This window comes from Centrocercus urophasianus, unplaced genomic scaffold, assembly GCF_019232065.1.
Source record: "Centrocercus urophasianus isolate 14NV4802_14NV808 unplaced genomic scaffold, USGS_Curo_1.0 seq_18, whole genome shotgun sequence".
NCBI lineage: Eukaryota > Metazoa > Chordata > Aves > Galliformes > Phasianidae > Centrocercus > Centrocercus urophasianus.
This window is the reverse complement of record NW_024884733.1, coordinates 22,126,290-22,150,924: the sequence shown is the minus strand read 5'-3', so window position 1 is coordinate 22,150,924 and position 24,635 is coordinate 22,126,290. Positions and strand designations below refer to the sequence as shown.

The 24,635-nt window shown below is 39.7% G+C and overlaps 1 protein-coding gene across 2 annotated transcripts in view; it reads left to right on the top strand.

Annotated features, from left to right (window-relative positions):
- Positions 1-24,635, top strand: part of LOC122160553 (cytosolic carboxypeptidase 6-like) — a 145,597-nt gene that overhangs the window by 33,557 nt on the left and 87,405 nt on the right. The window contains exons 1-2 of one of the 2 annotated variants that reach the window (XM_042819162.1): positions 2,387-2,437; positions 15,561-15,713. In XM_042819162.1, coding sequence (XP_042675096.1) covers positions 2,408-2,437; positions 15,561-15,713 — 183 coding nt within the window. In that variant the 5' untranslated portion in view covers positions 2,387-2,407. Of the gene's footprint in view, positions 1-2,386; positions 2,438-15,560; positions 15,714-24,635 lie in introns of those variants that run through there. The other variant, XM_042819163.1, reaches the window with a different exon arrangement.

The following is a 24,635-nucleotide window of genomic DNA, read 5'->3' as shown; positions in this document are numbered from 1 at the left end:
GATGCTGTGGAACAGTATCTCTCTTTTAACTCTGAAAAACTGCAATTGTTCTTTGAGGGAAATGCAGGTTTATGCAGACATTCCCAATCTTTTATGGGGTAGACGCTCTTTCATTTCCATTCTTTTTCCTTTTGTGTTATGCACACACACACACACAAAAACAACAACAACAACAAAACCTCAGGAGTACATCATGAGCCAGACTGTATTTTCTGTTTATTGCCACCAGGTTAATAACAGTAATGGTGCGAGGAGAAAATGAAGTGTTATGTAAAATCCTGCATTGCAGATTTTGGTGCTGATGCAAAGAGCTCAATAAAGTGTAACACTTTAATCATGGAGATAAAAATCACACAGCAGCTTCACAGTCTTCCAAGATGCAGAGCCTTAAGACAAAATAGAAGTGGGAGACAAAGAGAAACTGATGATATTATTGAGTTCCAGAAAAGTTAAGGAAAAAACAATCCACTTTTCCCACAGTGCTTTGATGCAGGCTCTGTATTTATGAGATAAACAGCTGCAAATGTGTATATGAATTTCCTGGTATTAGAGAGAGCAAAATGCCACAGCCTTGCACACAACTCAATGACATTTACGGGAACTTGAAAACCTTTTAAAAAACAAAGCAAACAACTCCTCCCTGCTGAAAAGGAAAAGGTATAGCATGGTATGATGGTCTGTATTGTTGAGGTTTTTTTCCAAGTAATCAAGTGGCCAATCACGGTGTTGACTGTGGTGGTATTTAGTACATATTCAGCATGCTAGCACAGAAGATGGCTTGAATTTGGTGGGTGCTTATATTGTGTGTATCTTTGGTCTCTGTATCTTTGAGCTGGTCCACTTGCTGTGATGCAACTGACATTCTTCTTTGAAAAATGTTTCCAAATGCTTGTCTTCCCCACAGCTTGGCTATTAAAATGGATATAAGAATATTTGCTGGGGGGAAAAAATGACACGCACAAAAAAAAAAACCTTGGAAATTCATCGGGAGCAAGAAGAATACTTTAGATGACTCAGACCTGTCATGTAGCTTTTCTCCCAACAACTGAATGCAGAGGAACTGAGTACATAGGAGGGATTTCTATAGTCAGTCCATAACCTGACAGGTATTTCTCCACACTAGGGTGGTGCAGTGCCAGCAGAGAAGTCATGTCAAAGAAGTTACATACTCAGTGTGAAATGTAATTCACTTTCAGGTGATGCCTGACCCTTTGGAGATCAGTTGCCATTGCCTTAAGGAGCACAGCAGCCTGATGACTCACATAATGCAGTACACGAGCAGACAAGCAAAAGGTAGACAGCTGTACCTTAGCTTTGTTGCTGAGTCTCCACTGGCCTTGCCCTGTCCCAATCCCTGTGTATTTGCAGCTGGTTGGAGCTGCCTGTTTCAATTTACTGCACAGCTATTCCCTTGGGTAAGATTCAAGGTTAATTCAAGGGCATGCTAAACCTTGCTGGAGCTGGAAGGTAACCCAGAAGGTTTAACGTTTCCACCAGCTGTGATAACCATGTGCCTAAGTTAGGGACTGCTGATTGAAAATCTCCTACAGAGACAGAATCAAGCATATGTATTACTGATTTTTGGTAACTGATAAACTCTGTCATCACTGCTTACCCATGATATGCCCATCATAAAGTCTGTCTGATTACATGGCTGGCTTAATCCATATAGCATGAAAGCTGACATTTTATATTATTTTATATCCTCTTGTCCAGCTGAGTTCACTAGCATGGAATTAACAGATGTCATATTTGGATGTTGTGGGCATGGATGCCACAGAAGTGTGTATAAATACACCAGACCTTGTGGACTGTTAGAATTGGTCATGGTAAGTGATGGCAATGCAGGATATGTTTCACATGATCCCATAATATTAAGATCAGGGTTGCTTCAAGCTGACATCACTCTGGAGGCTAAAACTGCATCCTAAGGGTTTTTCTGAAGCGAAACATGTCTGTGTCTGTGAACAGCAACTGTTTTCCTAAGGTGCATTACAGTTACCCTTTGATGGAGTCATATTAATGCTATACAGATCTCAACATTTTCTCAGTGTTATACATCATTTTTGGGTTAAAATACCAGGTAGGCTTTAATTACCTACGTGTCTGGAAAGACTGCATACCTAGTGGCTGTGAGCTCATTCATCAAAGCGAAGGGACAGTGGTTCTGGGAAACCTGCCACATAGTGTCAACAGACTTTGTTTGCTTTTGAAGATTGCAGGCAACTGGATGGATTTGAAGTGCTGCCATCTGAAGTAGAGAAACAAATGAAAACAAAGTCCTCTGGGTGTTAGAAAACAAACAAAATAAGCAAAACCCACCTCTGTGCGGTCTCCTCCTTGCATGGCAGGCCTCAGCCCAGGTGGGTTCGTGGTGGTCCTTTGGAACCTCTGCTCACACCTCTGGATGTCCAATCAAAGGAAACCAGGAGCACAGGTAGGACCCACCCATGCTAGATATTTGGCTGGAGTGGGGGCAGGCCTAGAGAAAGTATCACAGGGTACCATGGGGATGGACACAGCTATAAAGACCTGAGCTTGGAGAAGGAGACGAGGAATTTTTATTTCTTAGACAGACTCCTTAGAGCAGGACAGATGGTCTCAGGGTGCTCAGAGGGGATGCTGGTGGTTGTTTGAGGAGAAATCTGATAGAGGTTGAAGACATGTTACGGCTCTCCGGCTCACTTTAAACCCTTTTGTCTCAAGATAAGCTTAAATTCAGAGTCAAAGTTTAAGATGTTCCCAGTCCTTTATATTTTACTTATCCCTTGCACATATCCCTTCACAAACAGGAGCTGGAGGGGCCAATGCCACGATGGACAAACATTAGAGTGTACTTCCCAGTAGTAAAGTAGTGCTAGGGGTAGTGTCCTGGGGGACTGGAAACACTGTTTTCAACATTAAAAAGAGCAAGTTAGTTAGTGATATCCTAGTGCTGGGTACATGAGCGATAGCACTCCTACCTCCCAGGCATTTAGATTGTATGTGTGCCTTTTCCAGCTATTTATGTACTGTTTCCTCTGCTTTTAAAAATACAGCCAGGCTATTTCTGTGATTCTTCTTTTATTCTTTCTTTCTTCATTTGTTTTGTATGAGTCTCTCTCAGTATAACACACAAGAGAGAGTTAAAAACAATTGATTTAAAGCCCCACAGAACGGTGACTGGATTTGTGGTTAACTGTGGTTTTAAAAATGATGAGGTTTCTTTTTGTCTGTATCCTTTTAACACTGTGGATCAGCTCCATCTAAGAAAAAGCCAGAGAGTGGCAATCCAGCTCTGGACTGAATGAGCTGCTATGGTACATCATCTGTTACTGCTGGGCTGCTCCAGCGAGATAAATTGGTTAAAAATGGTGCTTCATCTTTCCATGGACTGGGTTGGCATTCTCTGTGCACGTTATTTATCAGTGTATTTGCTTGATTGACTGTTTAGAGTCAGTACTCATTTTCCTTGCCAGGAAGAAATGGGAAGAGAAAAAAGAGTTAACTGTTGACAAGCTTTAGGGCCATCACAGTATCTGTCTCCACTTTCATTATTTTACAATAGCTTTAATACAGTGCAATTATGGACTTGTTCTAGGTTGTCTTGTTTTCTCTTACAAGCAGTCCACCTCATGTCTTGAAAAATCCACAGTAGTTCCAGCAATGAAACCTGTGCTGTTTTAGCTCTGAAATCTCTAAAATTGCAGTGATTTTCAGTTGGATAGTGACCCACTGTACATCTGAAAATGTAGATGTTGCTCTCAGGGAGCTATATTTGGCATAATTTACTCTTTGGGGACGGGGCACAATGAGAACACAACTTCTGCTGGTCTCAGCTGTTGAGTAAATCCCCATCAGGCCTAATAGCCAGTGCTCCTTTCCCCTTGATCAGGTAGGCTTTGGTTATTGCTGACTTTAACATTGCTCATTTAACGAATAACTTTCAGAATGCAAAATTCTCCTGCTATCCTTCCATTTAGGAAAATTGAGAGTTTTTAGTCTTTTATACTCTGCATTCAAGAGATGAGAGGCAAAAAAACACCTAAATGCCTCCATTTAAATGTAAATTTTGACTTTTCACGTCTGACTAAATAGGGTGTTTGTTTTATAAACAATATATATATATAAATAAAAGCCATGGAATTGAAAGAATAAAATCCTTCTCTTGTTGTTGTTGATGTATTTTTCAGACAGCAATCTTTGCTCTCATCATGCTATGTATTTTTCTGTTTCTTTTTCCTCTAAAACTAATTTTGCTGTGAGAACAGGAACAGGAGATCATTAGGAGGAAATACTCCGCTGCTGGCTTGTGCAGAGAAAACATGCCATCTGCCTAATGTGTTTCATCTTGTGTCAACTTAATATGTGCTGTTTGGGTTTAACATGCCAGTCACTAGCCTAGAAAGAGTTCAAGCAGCAGCTCTGACACATAACCTGGCTAGGGCTCCAAGTCCTCCCTGCCTTTCAGGGACTGCTTACTCTGAAGTAGGCCACAAAATTCTGGACAGAATGTGCAATTCCCATCACTTACCATGTTCTCATATCAGAGTCCAACAGACATTTGTGCAAGGAATTTAAATGGTTTGGGATCATAGAATTGTTAAGGTTAGATAAAACATCAAAGATCATCCAGTCCAGCCATCCTCCTATTACCAATATAACCCACTAAACCATGTCCATATTTTCAGCCTTCATCATGTCATGCTGTCAAGAAGCAAAAGCAAAGCCCCAGCCTGACAACGGGCTGGTCAGGCTGAGGAGCTGGTGGTTGAGGATGTGATGGTGTCTCCCAACATCTCTGCAAGCTTTTCCTTTCTCTGCTATGTTAGAGAAGAACTGGAGGAGCCATTTGGTGTTGCATCATGCAGATATGCACACTTGAGTCCCAAATGCAGGTTAGTCACAAAACTGAGCCCTCCTCACTCTGAATGAACAGGTCTGTACTGGACTGTTCTGGACTCTTGGTATCTGTCTCTGCTCCAGTGTGCAGTGTGGACCTGGCTACCTATCAGGACAGGACATCTTTTGGAGGCTCAGCACCGCCATCTGCACTCTCCTGTAGCTGAGGTTCAGAAATGGGCCCCTTTTCTGTATCAGGTATTTCCTCTTTCAGTCACAGACTTCTTGCCTGATAAATGGATGGCATATGTCTAAGCTGGGTAAATGTAGCTGGACATATTTCGTTACACTCTGTGTAATAAAGACTTCGCTTATTTTGTTATTAAGAAAAGAAGTTGGCAGATAGCTTTAAATGTCTGCCTAAGGACAAAATGAACTGAGTTTTGTAGGTAGCTGGGTTTTTTTTTCTTAATAAATAAATAAATGGAAAGATTTTTATGTTGATAATAAAAATAACTAATGCAGAGCTTTTTCCACTAGTGCCTGGAGACATGGACAGATGTGAGATTTTGAAGGGATAAAGAAATGAATTCTGTTGGCAGGTAGTTGCTATAAAAATGACTATCCTTCCTGCCTCTTATTACATACCAGCATTAAACAAATGAAGAGTTTCTGGGAAAGCTAATGATGACAGAATCAGGTTCCAACCATCAGAGATAGCAGAAATCTTCTCCCTTCAGAGAAATCTGAAATTGAAGGGAAGATGTTCTTGGGAGAAAGGGGAGCTTTATTAAAGTATACTTCTGGACTTTCTCTGTTCACAGTGTGATTGTGTGGGAGCATAGAGGGGACCAAACTGCTGGGGAAAATATAAAGAAACAGCAAATTCACCAAAAGTTTGGTTTACCCATGAGTTGTCTGCTGAAGTTTAATGTGATTGCTTTCTGCTTCCAGAGAACTTTCACTGAGCTAAGTCATGAATGTTTGGGTTCTATCTTGTTTCTTTGTCTCTTGGAATAACAGGGTAAACCTTGTGGCATTTCTCTGGTTCCTCTGGCTAGCAGAGCCTGTGATGTATCTTAGGGAAGGGAGATCAGCCCTTTGGAACTATTTTGATGTGTTTTTTTACATGGCAAACACGGGGCACATGTGACTTCTCTGTATTTCCAATAGAGTTTCAACAAGCAGATAGCAAATATGTCACATAAATAATTCATTCGTCGTTCATTCATTTATGGAGAAACGTCTTATTCTGAAATGTGTTTTGTTGATTTTTCCAGCTTTTCAGAGGGAGATATACTATTTTTTTCCCTGTAATCATGTATTATTCTGCGTTCTACATAAGGGTTGGGTCAATTCATGGAATGATCATAAAGGAACAAGCCAGTATGCAATGTTAAGTGCTAGTAATATTACTGACTGCTGTTTTTCCTTTAACACTCTGTTACCATTGCAATGAGCTGTTTATTGTCCCTTCTCTTGGCCACTGATTTGAAACTATATATTGTATGGCATATGTATATATAAGGTCAGGCATATCGTCATAATTGTAGAAGAAAAAAAAAATCAGTAACAAAGAATTAACAACTTCTAACTTCAGCAGTAAATCTAGGAGCCTACATAAGGAGTGCGGTCACTGTTCACTTCCTGCATAGTCAGTGATCAGAGAAGAAACCACCAGATTGATTCTGATTTCATTGGTTTCATTCACGTGCTGAAGAAACTCCTGGGATTACTGAAGCAGCATAGTCCAAAAAACATTTTATTTTTTTGCTTGGCCAAAAAGTGAAAGCTATCTGTTGTTGGGATTTTATATTTATGCAGCAAACTAGACCGAGGAAAAATGGATTATAAGACAGCAGCAAGTAAAAATTAGTCAGATTTGCCTGACTTCAGATCTCCAAACCTAATTAGAGCAGGAAGCTGGCTCCTTAGCCCAGTGTGGGAAGAAAGCATCACTTTTGATTCAGATTTGATTCTATGCTAGTGAGATGGCCAAGTTGATAACAACATATTTAGGGTTTTTCTTTTGCCAAAATTGTCTATATCATTCAGAATAGCTTGACAAACCCAAATTACATGGTTTTACAGAGCTAATCGACTGAAGCAGTCAGTAAAGTGTATCATAAACTGGTTAGTGAGTCTGGTGTTTAGTGACTCAACCTGAAATCAGAACATGGACTGTCAGTGCTAATAGTTTAGGAGACATGGTTTAGATAGTTTAGGAGAGATCAAACTTTGATCTATACACATAATGCAGAGCAAATTGTCAACCATTGTGAATGTCAGCAGCTGCTACTCTCTAGGGTGGGAAATACTCTTCTTACGAGCTATTATAGCTTTGTTTAGCCCTGCCCTAGTGAATACTCTTCAGATTGTCTCTCTGATTACTTCTTATGCCACTGTGTTAAATTGTGAGTCCCAAATGTTTTACTCTGTGTATTCTTTCTATAGGAATCAGTTTTTTTATATATGTATGTATGTATGTATGTATAGCAGTCCCCAATATGTGCTTAGAGGGTACATGTTTCCTTTGAGATCTGATGGCTTTACTTACAGCCTCCATCAGTTGCCTTGCTGTTTGATGGGCAGAACACAAGGTGGTATTGCCTGCAGCAGCACAGTTGCCTATCAGTCAATGTGGGTTGGGGAATATTGGAGGGAAAAAAATCAGATGCATCTGATGCTGATAAGTGCCTTGCAAAAGGCATGTTGTGTTGTGCTTTTAGTCATAAAAGCAGATCCTTCCAAAGTGGCCATTACATTTTAACTTTTATAGCATTGTACAGGTAATAAATACCACTGGGTGTAAAGCATGGAGAAAATGTTCTACAGTTTGATGTGAAATGCTATGCTGATCTGTAAGGGTGAGCTACCTCTGAGTCTGTAAAACTCAGGAAAACCTATTCTACCAGCTATGAATGAATATTGGGTCAACAAGAGAATGTCATGGACAATTCTTTCTTTCTTTTTATTTATTTATTTATTTATTAGCTTGTTGTTCCTTCACAAGTAGCTATGGCTCCTGTATAGTCCCTAATCTCTTTCAGTGTCCCTATGTTCTGTTTATCAGCTTTCACTTTTATCTCTTCCTTGGATGTACTTGTCACTGGCCTGAGTGCAAGCAAAGAGGAGACAACTTTCAGAGGAACAGAATAAGACTAACAGCTATGGATGGCTTCTGCTTGTGGTGAGGCTGTGCCAGGAAGACAGAGAGATCGTTAGTTTGCTGTTCATGTTAGTTAGCTGTCCATCATTAGCAGAACACATGCACAGTGTCCATTTGTAGCCTTCCTGTTGCTTCCCAAGGAAGAAGGTGGCCACACAGGCTTTGAATGACATATCTCAGGTTGTTTCCTTCTATCTGACTGGACAGGTTGGCAGTTTGCATACAGATGTATTTGTCTCTTTCTAACTACACACCGGTCTGTCTTCAAGGACTGTTTGCATGCTTTTCATGAACAAGCAATGCATTAACTTTCTAAGATCTGCAAAAGTCATATTCTGTAATATAAATTAAAGGCTAAATGGAAAATAAGAACAGTGATGCTGCAACAAATACAAGGTCTATTTGGCTCTGTATCCAATGGCTTGAAATTGTGGATACTAAGGGACAGACTGGAAGAATAGGACAGAGCTTCTGGCAACATGTTATCTGAGGATTTTCTGATTGAGAATTTGTATTCACTTCTTTGTATGAGATGATGGAATAGTTTTGTCTGAATTCATCATCTAATTGATGTTTGTGTTTTGGACAAAACCTGGTGGCAGTGATTTGTGCGGTAAAAGGTAATTTTAAAAGTACTTTATTTTGTTTGCCTTAGGTCTTCTGCCAGATGACTTTATATTCTGCCAGCTGTCACTTATTTAATGAGAAATAATGAGTAATACCATATATTGTTTGAGAGGCAATAGAAGTTGGTCATTATAAAATTTGATTTGCTTACACGTATTTTTGCCCAACTTGATCAGTCTCTAGGAAATTAGGGGACAGCGAGTCCTAATTCCTAGCCATCACTTTTGAATCTATCTTTGCCTTTGTAATTGGAAGAGAAGGCAGGCAATGTCTTTTGGCCTTATTTATGTACTTGAAAAGTAAAGACTCTGTACCTTGGTCAGAAGGTTCTGTGACAGTATAATTAAAAGTTATTTGTAAAACAGAAAAATATTAGCACTGCTAAGAAGTGAATAGTTGAACAGGAACTCTTGAACTTAATATAGCTTCAGGTGTAGGCAGCAACTAATGAAGCCTAAAGACATTACATGGCTTGCCCTTAGTTACACAGCAAGCAACTGTCTAAGGAAAAGTACTAAGGAGTATTAAATTCCCTGATACAGCTATTGGGAACATTTCAACTGAGAAAACTTGAAGAACCAGACAAGAGTCAAACTGGATAGCCCAGTGACAACATGGTCATTTAGATATTTCTATTTTGTAACTCAATTTTTTTGCTGTTAATTGCCAGAATAACAATGCTGTCACAACGTTTTTTTTTTTTGTTTTTTTTTTTTAACTATTTTTCCTTCTATTTTAAATCTTTCTTTCCCTTTCCCCAAAGGTTTTTGATTCTTTTCACCATAATTTCCCCCTCCCTTTTCCAAAAAGCTCTCTTTCTATATCGCCAGTGCTGCTGCAGACAGGTGAGTACAGCAGGATTTCCAGCAGGAGTACAGAGGATCCAGATCTTGTATGGTTTCTGTGTCAATGGATGCAAAGTACAGACATGCAAGTGAGGTCTGAGATGTTGATGATCTCAGTTGGCCCTGTACATTTAGTGTGAGGTAATGGCCTGATACCCACTTCAATCCCAATGCTTTATTCCTACTGTGCAGGCTACTAAAGTCTTCAGAGCTTGCTGAGGTCAAAACCCATATCTCTGGCTTTATTTGCATGTCTTTTCCTGTGTAAAGGAGACAGAAAGGATATGACAGAACAATGACTCTCCTTGTTCTGAGTTACCCATCACATTTTTTGGCTGGAGGTCAGGCCCAAAATCCAGAAAGAATGTATCTCTTGATTCCTTTTCATCGAGGGTAAAAATTATACAAGAATTTCCTATGCAGCTGACTCAAAAATCTTGTCTAAACTTGATCTGGGTCTTAAAATTGTCTCTTTGGCCCCTTCCTAATTTAATATGCATTTGAACAGCAGTTGCTTCTTGCTAGAGCCTTTCACCTCCAGGTCACCCTTTCAAATCCAATTCAGCCCTGTCGTGACCAAATGTTACCACCATCTGACGGCTTCTCTGCGTCCTGTGTGAATTGCTGGCTTCCATCCCATAGCTGGTGGACAGGTGCCTGAATTGCAAAAACTGCCAGAGCTGACACTAACTGGAAGTCTCTGCAGAGGGGTCAAAGAGTGAATCAGCCTGGCAGATGAATTAACACTTAACTTGTACTCACGGTGATGCTTTATACCTTCAAAATGCTTTACAAACGTCAGCTAATCCTCAGGAGGTGTTGTTATCTGCACTGGCAGGTGAGAGGAACAAGTAGATAGAGGAAGAGCCAGGATCAGAATATGCAGGTTGTGGACTGCCCAGTCCAGGTCTAAAAGCACACATTTAGCTCCTTTCAGCCCTACTGATGGGCATACCACATTAGGCTTCAAGTTCACTGAAGGAAGCCCTATGTTATTCTGCAATAAAAACATCTTTTTCTTTGTAAGACAGGTATGATGGTAGCAGTCTTGTTGGACATGTCATCATTTTGCTGCATGAATCCATGGAGCCAACAGAAGTCTCTATCCTCTTTGACTCATGTCAGATTGTGCCTATTATTAAGAAGTATCATTCAGATAGAGAAATTGGCGTGTAATCAGATGGGTAAATAATGACTTCTAAATTGCAGCTGATTTGGACTAGTCCACTCTGTAAAACAACAGCTCTCAGAACATTATTGAAACAATCTGAAAAGAAATGAATGAAACATCATGAAGAACTGCTAGTAGATTACACAAACATTGATGCACATTTTGCAAGCTGTTTTTCAGGAACACTTAAGACATTCTCAGATTGTGCAAAGGTCTCTATCTATAAGAATAAGGAGAAATTGACTTCTGTGCTTGATGTCAGTAAGAATAAGAGTGTATCTAAACTGACATATTCCCATTCACTAGAAGCAAGAAGAGGAGATACTTTTTAAATGTAGAAGTTTAGAAGTTTTTTAAAAATAGTAAGCCACTTTTTTACTATTAATTGCTTATGTAAATAATTGCTGCCATTGCCATAGTGTTGCACAGTGGTGATGAATGGAAGGGGAATGATGAGGTTGCTTCTGTGGTTACAAAGGGATAGTGGCATGTCTCTTAAATAGTACTCTAATAATGCATGGCTTACATGTATCATCTGCAGAACTGGAGAAGACACTGTGGGCATCTCTTGCTCCAGAAGTTATAGAATCAACTTTTTTTTTTTTTTTTTTTTTTTTTTTTTTGAGGCTTTATACTAGCCTTATCAGGTTTACGGAGAAATGTGTAAGAAGGCAGAAGTAAGAAAAGTGATTTCAGCACAATTAACCTCATCCAAATCTGGATATTTCAGGGGAAGTTTGAAAATACGAATCATATCCAGACCGCCCAAAATTTGCCTGATGTTCTCTTTTGTAGTCAGTGATAGATGGGTGTTGTGCATCCTTAGAGTGAATCAGGGTGCTGGGCAGAGTGCCCTGTAGCTGAGAAGGCAAGGACTGATGGCTTCTAGCTGAATGTCGGCTGCTGAACATGTGATGCTAAATAATCAGTTTTCCTTGGTTTGTCTTATGAGCTTGCTGTGCTTAAGTTTTCTGGTATCACATGTAGGAGCTGCCAAAATATTATCATGGGGTTTATATGGTACATATCTGAAGACATATGTGTGAGATGTTTGCACAGTTTTCTTTTGAGAGACTCTAAACCTGAGGAAACTTCAAAGAGCAGGTGTTCTCAGAACTTCTGAATCCTTTCTGACCAAAAAAGGACAAACTCCTTATGTGGTGCCAACTGCTATATGTCTATTTGCTTCAAACAGTGACTGAGCAGTAAGGCTGGACAGTGTGCCTGGAGGCTGTTATGTCCTCTACCACTAACGACAAGCTAATGGTTTTAATGTCTTGCATACAACACTGCAAGGAGTTTATCCCATCCCCTGTATGATATATTGGACTGAAGAAGGCTTTGGGACTGTGTCTAAACCAATTGCTATGTCCAAAAATTAATAATATCCATATTGGAGTGACAGCTGGTGAACAGAGCTGGCTTTTTCCTGCATCACTTACCTCTCTAGTGGCCCATGTTCTGGGCTCAATGCATATTTATCTTTTTATTACAGCCTTTATTGATTTTTTTTAATTTCTATTTCCTTAAGAATCATAATTGTACTGTTCAAAAATCCAATTTTGGTCATATTGGCACTGGCTATTAACATCACTCTTTCCTTTTGCTCCTTACTGACCTTCTAAAGGCGTCTGACTAATGAAATTAATACTCAGACAAGTGAGAACACTTTCTTAAAACACTTCACATGGTATCACATACCAGTTTACAGTTTCAGTACTGTTTCACATTGTAACAGTGAATGTGAGTTTTCATTCTCTATCCATAGTTTCTTTCGTTTTCCCCTCCCTAATTTGTATGTGCATTTCTCAAGCTGTCAGAAGTTTTATTCTGACCCAAGAGAACAGTGAAAAGAATGTGTCATAAAGGCAGGGATTCAAATAAACTTTGGAGCAGAAATTTGTTTGCTTATTCATTTACTCTCTTTTTATGTAGTAAGCATCAAGAAGAGGCAAAGACCATTTTTTTCAAAGCAGAGGTGTTAACTGTTGTTTTCTAGGAAGTGGGGTTCAATCGTTGTCAATCTAGTGAGTGTTTTGACACACAGAGGAAAGAAATAGCAGAGCTGCATTTGTTTTCTCAACTCTGTATGCTCGGGTCATCCAGGTAATTATAGGTTTACTTAAAAAAGAGAGCATGAGAGAGAAGCTCTCTGCTGCTGCTTGTAAGCACAAAGAAAAGACACTTGGGGGAATTAAATTGATAGATGACTCTTATAAGGCATCTGAATCATTTTGCATTCCACCTCTAAAGCAGAAAATGATGAGTTTAATATAATGTTGTAGGATGTAACTTGTAGTCTCTGAGAAGGCAGTAATGGCAGCCGGAAATGTTTGAGCTTCGTTATTCATTATTTTCTGCTTAAAAGCTGAAGCAAATGTAACTATCGGAGTTTGAGCCACATCAAACTTTATTCCCATTCTCACTTGTAGATGCTACGGCATTAGAAGCCATAGCCAGGATGGGTTCTGCTGAGTGGATGCTGTCAAATGTCCATGGGTTTCAACAGTGGATTAGATTGGATTATGTTCTAAGTGTGTTCATGTCTGCACATTTGAACAGACATGTACATTTACTGACTTCATTTTCCCTTTAAAATTCACCACATCTCATTTTCGTTCTGCAGATTGTCCTATTTCTTCTGCAGAACATGTCTTCAAACATAGTTACTTCGAGTTAATATCCTAGTGGTAAGCTGTTGTCAACCACATGGAGGCCAGAATATCTCTATGCCTTTGAATAAGAGAATTTTGCCATTAGGAACCCGTGATATATTAACAGTGGACCAAGTCATCCTGTTCCATAATGGAGAATGCTCAAGATGGATAAATGTTTGATCACCTGTCTAAGTGATGAGTTCTATGTTGAATGTCATGGTTTCCAAATGAGCAATCTGGAAATTTAATCTTTAGGTCAAGGTGCTGCCTGTGCAGGAACAGGTTAGGTTGCGATTGGACTTCATCATCTTGAAGGTCTTTTCCAACCTGAGCAATTCTATGATTCTATGACAGTGTTTGCTCACAAATAATAACCACCATAAAATGTTTTTGATAATCAAGACAGATCTTAAAAAAAACCTCAGTACTGCCAAGAGACTACCTAAAATTCCCCTGAACACCTTTACCAGTAACTTCTTAGTAAGAATCCTAAGAGACTTTGGAAAATTGTCTATTGATACTGTGTAAGGTTGGTTGACTTGGTCAAATCAAAGCTAAGCTGGGGTTCCACTTACACATATTCTACAGGGGTGGGTTTTTTGCCAGATAATCACAGAATCACAGAATTAATAACCAGATGGAAAGTTGTATGACTGATCTGTGCTTCTGTGCATTTGTTTGTTTCTTTTGGAAGTTCTTTTGAGAACTATGGATGAAGAAGTATCATATGATACTTTAGCACAGGTTATATCACCTAAGCCAGTGCTTTTAATTGTGCTGTTTAAGACACAAATGATACTAGTCTATGGTATATCTTGCTGTGCTTCTCAATTATTTTATATTACTAACTACGTCCCTATGAAGAACTCTTTCTAGTTGTTCTAGAATAAACATGTCTTAGGTCACTGACTTCTTTGTGAAGGACGTTCATGCTTTATAAATACCCACTGCAACTAGATTATCTCCTCCCTTCAACACTAAGTCACTGTTTGAGATCTACAACACAATCAGTTTTATGGTGATGGAGAGGTGTACATTTGATCTCAACAAATGCTGTTTCTGATGGGGATATTATCTCATGGAAAAAAAAAAAAAAACAACATTATTCAATCTTAATTTTTAATTTGTGCATGTTTGGAGAGGAAGAAAATCATATGTGGTGTTTCATCCTGTTGATGCTAATCTTTCTTTTTAGTGCTGTATCTCCAAATTGCAGATGCATGCTTTATTGCCCTGTTGGTCCTCTACAGCACAGCAAAATGTTTTGGCACTAGCAGACAATTTATTGTTTTAGAGTCAAATACAATTAAATGTTCTTTTCCTATGAAGCATGGTCAGATATCGATATTGCCTTAGCTAACATCTTAACATTGGAGAGGCTTAATAAGATGCAGTATTACTCTCTCTAGGCTGTTTAATTAAACTAAACATTCAGTGTGTATTGTACATTGGTTTTCTGCCAAGGGAACGTAAATCTGTATCATATTAGTATCACATACCAAATGATGTTCTCCCCCCATTAGAGACTCTCTAGAAGAGCTGACACTGCTGTCACATGAACTGCTTTTGTAATACATTCAACTGATATGTAGCTCAGTATTCTCCAGTAGCCTGAGCAACTTTTGTGTGCAGACCAGATGTGTGTGGAGGGCTGCACATTGCATTTTACTGGCAAGGGTTGCTACAAGCAGAGGCGTTCACAGCACTTTATTATGATATTTTTTTTCTGTTGGATGCTACAAAGCAGAGTAAAATAAATTTCCATGTGTAAAGCGGGATTAGAAATTTGTGGTATTTGTCTTTATAAACAGAAATAAACTACATGGGAAATCTTGAAGGAATTCTTACTTACACAGTTTTGAGCTGCCAGAAAGGATAGATCTGTGTACTGTAACACACAGCCACGCAGTAATGCCTTAACAGTCTTGCTCTGGAACTGCAAGGTACATATTTTTATCAATGGCACTGACCCTGTGGCAATGCGAAGAAGAATGCCTTAGCTTTATTTTGCATGTTATCCTGTGCTGCATAAATGTTTCAGCCTGCTCAGGACAGATAGAGAAATGTCTGTCAAGGTTCTGTAGGAAGGTGTGATGGCTGGATGCAATAATAGAGTGTCTTTATCATGGCTACCCGGCATTGGCAACATGGATATATCTGTGGATGGCAGTAGTAGATTTACAGAAGGCATAACCTACATACCACAGTTATGATTTATCTCGTCGTTTGTTGGTGTTTTATTTTTTATCTGCTTTTTTCCCCCTTAATAGAAGATTAACCTGGAGTTCTACATTGACATCCATGCGCACTCTACCATGATGAATGGCTTCATGTATGGGAACATCTTTGAAAACGAGGAAAGATTTCAGCGACAGGCTGTTTTCCCCAGGCTGCTCTGTCAGAATGCTGAAGATTTCTCTTACGTAAGTTATCTTAATTCATTTAAGTGTGTGTCCAGTTTATTTGTGATGATAAATTTCTAATTTAATTGAATTGTACTAATTTTAATATGAATATAGGACTATTTAAAATTTTAGTTGTGATTTGCCATTATCCTTCCTCTTACTTTCTTCCAAAGTGGTACAATGTGATCTCATGTATTGTTAGAAGCAAGTTCTTTGTCTTCCACATTATAACCTTTGGTTCTGATTTATTAGTACATTTAATCTTTATCAGAAGATTTTTTTGATGCAGTGCATCAGGTTTAGTATTTCACTGTTTATATTACATTGCATTCACAGACTTTTGACTTGTGTGCTTTAAATAATGGTATAATATCAAGTAGAGGTTAGAAAAATAAACTTGATGAAAACGGTTGGATAATTTTCTGTTGCAAGTTGTGACAAGGGTTATATATGCTCTTAAAATTATTTGATCCTACTGTGGAAAAACATTTTTCAAGAAAACCTGCAATCGCTCAATATGTGTCTTGTAACTTAGAAGAAAGTTTGTGTGTAGTTATCCCTGAGAGTTGCAAATAGATGGCAAGCTCCTATAAATGAAGTGGTAGAGGATATATATATATCTTAGGAGTGAGCTTCAAATAGAAAAGATCTTTATCCAGCACTTGTTGTAGTTGCTCTGGAGAAGCTGGTGGATTTAGGGCAACTTTCAGTGATCAGGAGGAAGGGCAGTGAGTGACATTTGGCACATATGGTAGGAACAAATTCATTTTAAAATCACTTTGGATTCCTGCACCAAGCAAAAAGGAGTGGAAGAACCTACTTTTTAGGTCCTGGTTTTACATCTGTTACGTTTCTACCCACTTTTGCTACCCACTATATATTTTCTCAGTCTCTGTTATCCCCTTCTTGCTAATACTTCATCCTCCTGCTACAGAGAGAGAAGCATGAGTCTTCTCCAGCTGGGCATAGTGCCTGCCTCCTCAGCAGAGTCATCTCAAGTAGCCTATGGCAGTGGTGGTGGAGAAACATTCCAAGTGTTTAGCTCTAGAGAAACAAAATCTAATATCAGACTAAGAAGTAGTTGAGTCTGCACAGCAACATTTGCTATAATTGGGAAAAAGACCATTTTCTTCGTGGTGGGATTTCTCTCAGTTACTGTGGGAGATTGTGTTCCTCTTAGTGGAAGTCTCAGTTGACAATGGGAAAATCTTTGAGAAAATGATGTAGGAAATGGAAACCAATAGGTAAAGATACAGAGCAGTCTCTACCCTTTGACTCTCAATCTCCTTTTTGTAGAAACCAGCTATCAGACATGCATCTTGATGTCTAGAGCACCACAGTTTGACTTTGGTGTTATACTCGGACTGCTGAGCTTCCAACCCACATTCTACTGATCTCTGAAGCCCAGAAGCCTTTCCTCTGCCATCCAGCCAAGTCATTCTTACCAGGACAGCTGAGGGTATAGAGATGTTGGAAAAGGAGAAAGCCATGAAGTGTCCCATATCTGGGAAGCAAGAGGAGTGAATATTACTGCTCTGAGTGGGAAAGTTTCTGTTTCCTTCTTTTCAGCTGCAGTCATGTGGGTTATATGACTAGTTAGAAATATCAGGGGTGAATATTGCTGCTGGAAAGAGAGGAAAAGAATCCAGAGCTTCCTATGTTTTCTAAAAGAAGGGAAAGAAAAGTGTTGAAGATTAAAAATAGTGTATGTAAATATGCCCTATTGACTGCTCAAAGGGAAGGGGGGAAGTGCATCGTTAACATTACCAGGCGGGTGTTTGAAAGTGTGGGAATGGACCACTGTTGTTACTAATTAATTTTCCAAAGCTTCAGGAGGTCTCATTTACATTGTGTGCTGCTGCGGCCATTTGTTGGGATTATAATACTTCAACAGCAGCACTTCAAGTGAAAACTGGCGGCTGCATGAAGTGTTGTCCATAATTGACTAGCTCCATGTCTTCACACAGCACAGAGACAATGTTCCATTATGTTATCCATTGACAGTATCATTGAAAAGATTACTCTCCTTAAAGCATCTGTCAACCTTGATTGATTTACAAGGGACAAAGAATTGAAAAGGTTTGAAGTGCGGGTACAATTTTTGCCACCATTTAGCATGCATAATGGTTCTCCTTTGATGTCAAAAGCTCATCTTCTATTAATAATGCAGAGGGCTTTTGAATGCAGGCTACTTGTATGGAGTTCCACACTAATAACCTACTTGCTGTGAAATGGGATTCACTTTGGAGAAGCAGTCATTTGTCTGGGTTTTACATGTTCAGAATGAATCCCAACTCAAAGGGATTTCTTTCAGTGCTCTGCATGATTGCAGCTGAGCCCGGCCCGGTTTAGGGGAAGCAGGCAAATCCTAGCCTGCTCCTCCAGCTGAGAATCTGGCAGAAATCACGCAGCCAGATGCAGAGGAGCATGAACAACAAGCCTAGATGATGCGATCAAATGCCTTGTGCTGTTTTGTCTGGCAGCCTTCTATTAATATACTTTAGGGTGCATTTCATGCCTGGACTGCTTTCTTCACCTGTCATTTCCAATAGGCCTTCTTATTTAAATGACAGCATGCAAGGGAGGTTGGTGATTAGAATAGGGGATACGTGCCTATGTGGTTAGGACCAAAGGCAAGTCAACCATCATCTCTGTACTCTATCTGCTGAGCAGATCACTTAACCTCACAGTGTGCTGGAGGACTGACTGTGGTTTGAAGGTAAAAGTTGTGAAAGGAGACAGAAGTTCTTTATTTGTATGTGGCTTCAGATACTGGGGCCTGCCTTTGGTTTGGTTGTCAGCGTGTGAAGGGAAAAGTAGATGAAAGAAGAGCTAGGAAGGTTTGCTCTCACATGAGAGAGATGCTTGGGTGTCTCAGGGAGAGGACAATTCTGGAAGTAAAACATGTTATGATTTCAAGGTTTAGGAAGGCTATTTTTAAACACTGGGGAGTAAATATAATCTGTATGAAAACTCAAACAGTGGGAGCTGACAAGCTCTTCTGAAAGGCTGACTCACTGGGTTTTCAGGAGCAGCTGTTGACACCATGTCGGAGCACATTACACATCAGCCATGGCAAAGAGTTGTTGCACTATTTGGAGGAGTGTTCTTCATTTGACCTTTCTTGTTCTGGAGAGTGGATTAGTCATAACGACAAGATACAAGCACTTGAACATTTCAAGAACCTGCTAGTCTTAGGGGTGGCTAATTCTGACCTTTGTGATACTATGAGAGGAGACCATCTCTGCTCTGGTTCATTTAAAAGAAACAACCACAGCCTTTTATGGCTTTATCATTTTGTAAAGATTGCTCTGCTTTACAGTGAGATGAAAAAGACTAGCCAGAAGTACTTGGCTTAATCTTGCGATTGTTTTTTTGTTGTGGTTTTGTTGTTGTTGTTTGTTTCTTTATTTAATTTTCTTTGTTTGTTTTTTCCTTTTGACTCAAAACTGGTGCTACTTTGGGACACCTTTGAGTGCTTGTTTTCTTTTCTTGCTTTCAATCTTCCAGCAGAGCAGCTTCCTTTGAAATACTCTTTGTCATCTTCTTTTACATGCTAGCAAAGACCCTAGTGGTGACTTGGGATCCCACTACACTGGACAGTAGGTAAACCTACTGAGAAAGCCCACATACTTCAAAAGCTTCCAGTCATGTCAGGAAAGAGAAAAATTGCAGGTTGAAAGGCACTTGCTGAGGGAAATCAGAGAATAAGACCCACATTTCCCAAGTGCCACTATCTTCGGCAGTTCACATAGCCTTCTGCATGGCTTAAGCCATGCTGTGCACTCAGTAGTAAAATGTCTGAGGGAGAACCCACACAATTCCCTTCTGAAACCCTCCAGTGTCATAACCTACTGACCTAAAACATATTTTTGAGAGTATCATTGACTCAGCAAGATGAAATATCTCAAACATGGAATGGTCTGGTTGATTACTTCTTTTGTTGTTGTTAAAACTGACTTCTTCGTTGCTGTTGTAATTTACTTGGGTTCTTTTAGCTTGGATGTCTAAATATGAACAATCAATCAAATGAGATTTGAATCTATCTATATTTTCTGTTGCTTTATTTAGGTCTCCTCCAGGTCTACTCATTTCTGCAGTGTCCCCTTACATATCCAAGCCTTTTTAGGTGAAGCATGCTCCTTCCAGCAAACATCCATCTATCATTGGCAGACCCGACTAGTTGTTGTCACTTACTCTGGCTAGACATTTCCTTCTTAGTCCTGTGAGCCATATTACTAATTCCAATGCATTTGGGGTTGTCTCTGAAGGAAGTGCTGGCACAAGTGCCAGAGGGAGTAATAACAGCTGGTGGACAGTGAAGGAGCAAACTCAATAATCTGTTCTGAAATAAAGAAGAGCCAGTTTGTATTGCATGTGACTGAGCAGGGAATGGGAGAGCAGCAAGCAGGTTTCTCAGACCTGGAATTCATCCCAAAGTAAAATCCAAATGTCTCCACCCACTATTTTCTAAATACTTCTCTGTTGTGCCAGCCAAAAAGACCTTTGTCCAAGAAAGCATAAATAAGTTGCATTATTGCATTCAGGTAGTTTTGTTAACATCATGAAAGCTTAACAGATCTCCTCAGAATCTTGTTAAAACTGGAGGACAAGAAATGATCCTACCTCCTTTTTTTATTATCTTGTAGCAGGGCATTTCCAGGAAGATGAATATAGCTTTATTTACTTCATTGCCCCTCTGGGATGCATTTCTGCTCACTGCTTTGCTTCTTGGACAGTTTCTCCATACATTTATTATTTATTCTTGGAGGCTGGGTGAGGAGAGAGAGGAAGCATTTGTCTGGTGGCACAAGGAACAGGCTGTAAAGCCTGTTCTTTTCTGAGCATGATAGATTTTTGTCTCACAAGACATTCACAGCTAAATGAAACTGCTCCATTACTGCTGAACCAGTCCACTCCTCTTTTTTAATACAGAGAGATAAATTGACTTGTGTTACAAAGAAAAGGAAAAGGAAGGGGTAAAAGTGTTTGAGTAAACAGATCCTTCTTTCACCACCTTTTTGCTCTGTTGTTTGTGCATATAAGTTTGCAGTCCCTTTTCCATCCCCACACAGGTAGAAATTTTGACTAGGTGCAGAAGAAATAACTTTTTTTCTAGTAATTTTATAGCATATTTACATTATTTTTGAGAGACGGTCATAATTTTTACCAAATGCCAAGATGGTGGGAAGAGTTGGCAGCCTCCTAGAATGGTACCAATAAAATGAGCTCCTTCACATTCAGATGCAAGTCATCTCTCTTGCAGAGTGCTGCAAATTTAGGGCAAGAGGTAATGGCCCTAAGCTGTGCAAGGGGAGATTCAGATTGGATATTAGGAACAATTTCTTCTCAGAAAGAGCACTGATGCACTGGCACAGGCTGCCCAGGGAGTTGGAGGGGTTACTGTCCCTGGAGGTGTTCAAGAACTGTGGGAATGTGACACTGAGAGACAGAATCAGTGGGGATGGGTTGGGGTTGGACTGGGTGATCTTAGAAGCCTTTTTCAGCCCTAATGATTCTACAATTCTGTGAAATTTCACTGCACTAGGACAAACTATGCAATGAAGGAGGGGTGGAAGGTGGGTCAAGAATTGAGAAACTGGCCCCTTTCCAGCATCTTTTTCTGTGTATTATCACTTCAAATACATGACATATTAACAGACGTAAAATAAAACCTGGTTCAGAAAGGAACTGTTTCTGGAGTAGTCAGAGAGTATGGGAGGACTGGATGTAGTGTATACAACATCTCCTCAGGAAGAGTTGTAATCTCCTGTTCTGGATAGAGGAGAGCAGAACGTCTCTGCCACAGAACAAACCACTTTTTTTTGCAGAGTATTCAAAGCAACTGCATGTGTGATGGTTGTATTTCCCTTTCTGCTTCTCATTGTCCTAAGTTTCTGTCATTTGTATAAATGATTATGAAAGCACTCCCAGGAGACTGCATACATGCTCATAAAACTATTGTAAAGAGAAACATTGCACGCTACTGCTGAAGGCTATTTTACTGTATATTTTGTGGAAACATCTCATTTTCTACTGACAAATAGGGAAAGTGAGAACTCCAGAGACACAAGTTATTTTCTAAATGGGGTGATTATTCTGTAGAGCTTGGACTAGAAAATGCCAGCTTTGGCATCTTTGGGGAAGGATGTTCTCTGGGAAGCAGAGGTTGCATTTATTTTTTTATTTTTTATTTTTAAAAAAGAAAGAGAGGAGGAGAGAGGAAAGCAGATTTTTTTTTCTCATCATTAGCAAGAAGCATGCGCAGATCCCTTACAAGTATCTATCCACTTTGCTTAGTAGGGGTGCACTTTGGTGCTGTATTGCTTGAGGAGGTGGGAGCTGTATGTACAACCCATTTCAGTGCATGTGGATGGGTTCTGGGGAATGTTAAAACAGGCCAAATGCCCATGCTGGTGCTGCCAGCGTAACTGGTCCAAGGTGCAGAGAGAGGCAGCAGAGCACTGTATGGAAGGGAGCACAGATTACCAGCTGGGAGAAGTCAAGTGCACTTCTCACAGGTGAACAGCTAAAACCATGAAGCATGAAACCCAGTTGGTTTTCTATCTTAAAAGAAAAGCTAATTTGGTAGATTTAGTTTTGAGGCATGAACTGAGAGCCTGTAGCCTGTAAAGCTCCCTCCTTCTAGCTCCTCTGATAATGGCCATGCAAATGTGGGTTTTTGTCAGCAAGTTCAAGCAGGCGTGACTGAAAGACACTTGGGAGGGTTGAAGGAAAGATGTTGGTATCCTTCACAAACATTGGAGGAATAATGGAGACCCTGAGGGAGCAGATGTGTGTGTGGTTACAAAGTACTTTTAAACTGTTATTTCTCTGAGGAGAACTGAGCTTTAAAACCTGAGAGTGTGGTGCTAGACAGGTTGTGTTCATGGTACTCCTGCAGTGTGATGCTGATGCTCCTTACAAGCAGTAAGAAGAAATTAAAATAAACCAGGGAATAGAGCTGGTCAAAACGTTTTAAGATTTGAGAATATTTGTTTTAAGATTTCAGTTTCAGGCTTTTCTCTTTCACGTTCTTAGGAATTCTGGGCAAACCATGTCGGCTCTCCTCTGTATGCCTTCCCTCAGACTTCTACAAATTGAATTCTTTTTTTTTCCAGTTCAGAAAATATTTTCTTATTAAACCCAAGGCTTTCTGATCACCTCAGTGCTCCCTACCAGGCACAGAAGTTATGAAACAAAAAGCTGTTATCTGTGGAACTGTCAGAAAGATGTGAGAAAACTCTTTCCACAAGAATATCAACCCAGCCCGTCTGTCCATAAACAATCTGGAAAACCTCCAAGTAGGAGTGATCCCTTTTATGAAACGATCCTGAACTTTTCAAAATCTCCTGTTCCCAGATTTCATCGGTCATGAATGATTTTGAAATGAAATGCATTTCTCTCCTGTGTATCAGAAATATGGCAAAGCTGCAAGGTGAGATGAGTCAAGGAGCAATTTTGAGCTGTGTTCCCATTCTTTTTTTTTAATCCATCTACATTTCAGATGCTATCTGCAGCTTCTTTGTGAAATGAATTGAGAGATGGCTTCTGAATGCCATGATTTCCATGTCTCCAGACCCAGCTGGCATACAGTTGGTTGCCTATTACCAAAAAAACCCACTAACATGTACACTGTCTTGTATTGTAAGAGAGTTAATGGAGCTGGTAAGAGGAGAGAGTTAAGTTGGCTTTAGAAGTGAGAAGGTCTCTCAGTGCTTCTGGAGAAGTAAGGAGATCAGTTCTGCTGGTAAGATAGCTTGGTGAGGTAATAACTGTGAGAGTGACAGGTTCGAAGCACTGAGTTCTGGCTGTCCCATGGCAATAATTAGCTCTATCCCTATGGGAAAAGTGAGCTGCCAGTTGCACCCCTCTTACAGCACCCTGTGGACGGGCTAACAGAAGAGTCAGAATTGGTAACTGCACTATTTACAGTCTTCTGCAGAAAAGATTTCAAGTCAGTGCATTTCTGTGCTCCCTTTCTAACTTCCACAGACTTCAATAAAGCATTCTAGAAAATGGGAGTGAGTGAGTTACAGCTGGTAGCGTAAAACTGTTCATTGAGATAGATTTGACATCATCTGGGCTCCAGTCCATTTCCCAACGGCACGTCTATTCTTCCTTGATGGCAACTATGTCATTCCTTTTCTCTAGAGCACTAACTACTAACTTTTTTTATCACCTTTTTTTTTTTTTTTTTTTGCTACACTGGGGCGGTGAGTTGAGGGCTTATAGAGGTCAGATCTGCTTTAGAAATAAAGTTTGCTTTTCAGCTAAGAGAGCAGCATCAATAGAGATTTGTGGTGAGATTGTAACCTAGTCCTGCTTACACTTGGCCACTGCTTGTGCAATGAAGCAATTTGTATACGTAATCCCAGTTTATCCCAGTAGGTAAAGTGCTTACTGCTCAACTGCAAAATGTACAAAAGGTGTGGAGGGTTTTTTTGTTTTGTTTTAAGGAAGAGATAGCTTCAGTTGAGAAATAAAGCTCGTTTCCCAAATGGAAATGGCATAAGGTGACCCAGCATATTTTTAATTATGTGTTGTAATATGAAACCATTCTTTAATTATGAATCCTCTAAGTTTTTATGTCTGTGCTCTTCTCCAGGGAAGATTTCTAGCAAGATACTCTGACTTCTGTGAGCACACAATTGAACATGCTCCTTCCTTTTCTGTAAGTTACTAGACCTACGTCAGCTATCTATACTGGCATATGGGAGGATCTATCTCCTTATTCTGAGTTTGCAGATACTCTCTTTGAAAAGACAAGTGATCTTTGGGAAAACATTTGTGAGCTTGCTAGAACTTAAGTTTTTGAAACCCTATGCACTTTGCTCCTTCTTTCCACGGACACATAAAGAATCAATAGTTCTTCAGTAGATGTGAACAGCTGGTAAAATGTATCTGTTGGATTACAGGAACCCCCTAGACCTTGTTAAA